Source organism: Solea senegalensis, linkage group LG5, assembly GCF_019176455.1.
Source record: "Solea senegalensis isolate Sse05_10M linkage group LG5, IFAPA_SoseM_1, whole genome shotgun sequence".
Taxonomy (NCBI): domain Eukaryota; kingdom Metazoa; phylum Chordata; class Actinopteri; order Pleuronectiformes; family Soleidae; genus Solea; species Solea senegalensis.
This window is the reverse complement of record NC_058025.1, coordinates 1,028,226-1,030,773: the sequence shown is the minus strand read 5'-3', so window position 1 is coordinate 1,030,773 and position 2,548 is coordinate 1,028,226. Positions and strand designations below refer to the sequence as shown.

General features: G+C 39.3%; 1 protein-coding gene across 1 annotated transcript; it reads right to left on the bottom strand.

Annotated features, from left to right (window-relative positions):
- gatd3l (glutamine amidotransferase class 1 domain containing 3, like) lies at nt 1–2,548 on the bottom strand. Its single transcript, XM_044025508.1, has 7 exons — nt 2,377–2,548; nt 1,655–1,707; nt 1,410–1,523; nt 1,054–1,185; nt 877–969; nt 371–536; nt 1–255 (listed from the first exon to the last, which is right to left on the bottom strand). The coding sequence occupies exons 1-7, from the start codon at nt 2,482–2,484 to the stop codon at nt 121–123; spliced, it is 801 nt and encodes a 266-aa protein (XP_043881443.1). The 5' UTR covers nt 2,485–2,548; the 3' UTR covers nt 1–120.

Here is a 2,548-nt window from a genome sequence, read left to right as displayed (position 1 = left end):
TTTTCTGTCTTTAAGGATTTATTTAGTTACTTAGGTCAAACATTGTCACATTACAGACTTATTCTCTTTCTACATCAGACTCCCAGGTTCCTTCGGTTCCTTTTGTGCCTTCGTGTTTTCTTACTTGTTGGCCAGACGCATCACGTGTTTGACCATGTTTCCGATCCCGTCAAAGATGTAGTGATAGTGGAACTCTGTCTCCCACATGAAGGACGGAGTGCTCACCACTTTGTTCTTCTCGTCCACGAAAGCTTCGTAGAAGCCAAACAAGTCAAGGTTGATGTTAGTTTAGAGCAGAACATCTATATCAGTAAATAAGCAAACAGAATCTAGGATTTATAAACGTGCAGAGTTTTGTGTGAAAGGATATAAAAGGTTCGTGGACGTGATGACGAGCTCCCATGTTCTTCACGGCCTGAACCATGTTGGTGTACGGCCAGTTTCCCCAGCGAGAGTTCTCGTCACGCTCATGACCCATGGTGACCTCGATGCTGGGCAGAACGCGACAGGCCAACACTGGAGCCATGCTAGACAGACTGGAGACAAACAGCAGCAGACAGATGGTGAGACAACTTCAAATTTCAAGGTTTTTAAATAAAAACAGCAGAGGTTTAAGTCAAATGTAGACAATAGTTCATTATCTGCCAGTCAGTCTATTGGTGGGTGTATAGACTAGCTCATTATTTGGCAGCTAGTCTGATTGTGAATGTATAGAATGGCTCATTATTTTGCAGTCAGTCTGATAGTGGATGTATAGAATGGCTCATTATTTTGCAGTCAGTCTGATAGTGGATGTATAGAATGACTCATTATTTGGCAGACAGTCCATGTTTTAACTGGTGTTGGTGAGTGATTGATTGGTAATCAGATACGAACCCGATAGGTTTCCGTGATCGGTGGAAGTCTTTGAGAACTCTCTCCACGTCGCCGTGCAGTTTACAGTCTTTACCGTCTTTGACGAACGAGGATCTGGAGGAAGAAGAGAAAAGTTTGACAGTGACTGCTTCATCTTCTTCATCTTCATCACGTGTTCCTGTCTCTTCAGTTCCTCACAGGTTCTTGACGATGCCGTGTCCTCCAGGAAAGATGACGCCGTCAAAGCTGTTGACGTCCAGTTTGTTCAGGTCGTGCATCTGCATTTGTCCCTGACCGTGACTGAACCGAGACGACTCCAGCATCACATTACTGACGGAGACAGAAGACACACAAGGTCTTTAGAAGACACTCTAGAAGATACTTTTTAGAAGATACTTTAGACGATACTTTAGAAGACACTTTAAAACCTCATCAGTTCAGACTGAGGATCAAAAAGGATTTGATATTTGATCTTTGGGTTGATTTGGATTAAGATAATCCTCAGTGACCTCAGTGTGACCTCTGTGTGACCTCTGTGTGACCTCAGCTCTCACCGGTTGTCTCCACTCATCGGTTGCTTCTTCATGTGATCCATGACGTTCATCTGCTGCTGATTTGGAGCAAACATCTGGAAACGAGCGCCGTTTCTGCTCAGGTGATACATGGTGCTGAAGATTTAACATACATATCATCATCACTATTATTATTGTTATTATTATCATTATTATTATTATTGTTATTGTTATTATTATCATCATGACAGCAACACATGATCATAATAATATTAATGTGTACTCACTACACGCCCTCGTGGACGTCAGTTCCGTCCCACCAACCACATCCTGATAAAACCTGAAAAACAATCGTGTTTTTTTTTACAGTGCAACATTAGATCATTTAACAACGACCTAACGACCAGATCTGAATATTTCAGTCTTTTTATTAAAATACAAACAGAACATGTCAGAACTGTAAGAACTAAGACAACACAAAACATTTTCAAAAATCTGTTTCTCACCAAAAATGTATTCAACTAGAATTAATTCAGACCTTTTTTCCTCTGAATTCTGACTTCAATCTTGAAATTTTTAGGGTTATTTTTTTTCAGAATTTCGGATTTTCAACAAGTTTTCTTTGAATTCTGACTTAAATCTTGGCATTTTGTCTTTTAATAAAAGACAAAAAAACCTCAGAATTCTGATTTCAACTTCTTTTTGGTCAGAATTTTAATCTCAGATTTCAGACTTTTTTCCTCTGAATTCTGATCTGATTAATTCTAATTCTTGTAGGTATTTTCTCCAGAATTTAGATTTTTAACCTCAGAATTCTCATTTAAAAAAGATTTCTTTGAATTCCGACTTTCTTAATTCTTAATTTTAGAATTCCTGTAAAGGTTTGTCCTGAAAAAGTTGCAAATGATAATAAATAAATAAGATATATTAAGAAGAAGAATCATTTCCAAACATTAACCAGGAAAGAGAAACAGTTGTTTGCGTCATATTTACACGTAACTTCACTCACCACAGCGATGTTCCCTCCGTTGCCATGGTCACCGTGCACCAAGGCGACGGGCTGACGAGACAGAAGAGTCAGAGTTTGTTTGTTGAGCAGAGTTCTGGACGACAACATGGTTCTGATCTTTGTGAAGAAAAACAGAGAAACACAACCTGAGCAACAACTGTGTGTGTGTGTG

Coding starts and splice junctions, on each gene's coding strand:
- gatd3l (XM_044025508.1), bottom strand. CDS start 2,484: ATGTTGTCGTCCAGAACTCTGCTCAACAAACAAACTCTGACTCTTCTG. Junction 1,186..1,409: donor CCGATGAGTGGAGACAACCG/GTGAGAGCTGAG, acceptor TGTCTCCGTCAG/TAATGTGATGCTGGAGTCGT. Junction 256..370: donor ATCACGTCCACGAACCTTTT/ATATCCTTTCAC, acceptor TTTGGCTTCTAC/GAAGCTTTCGTGGACGAGAA.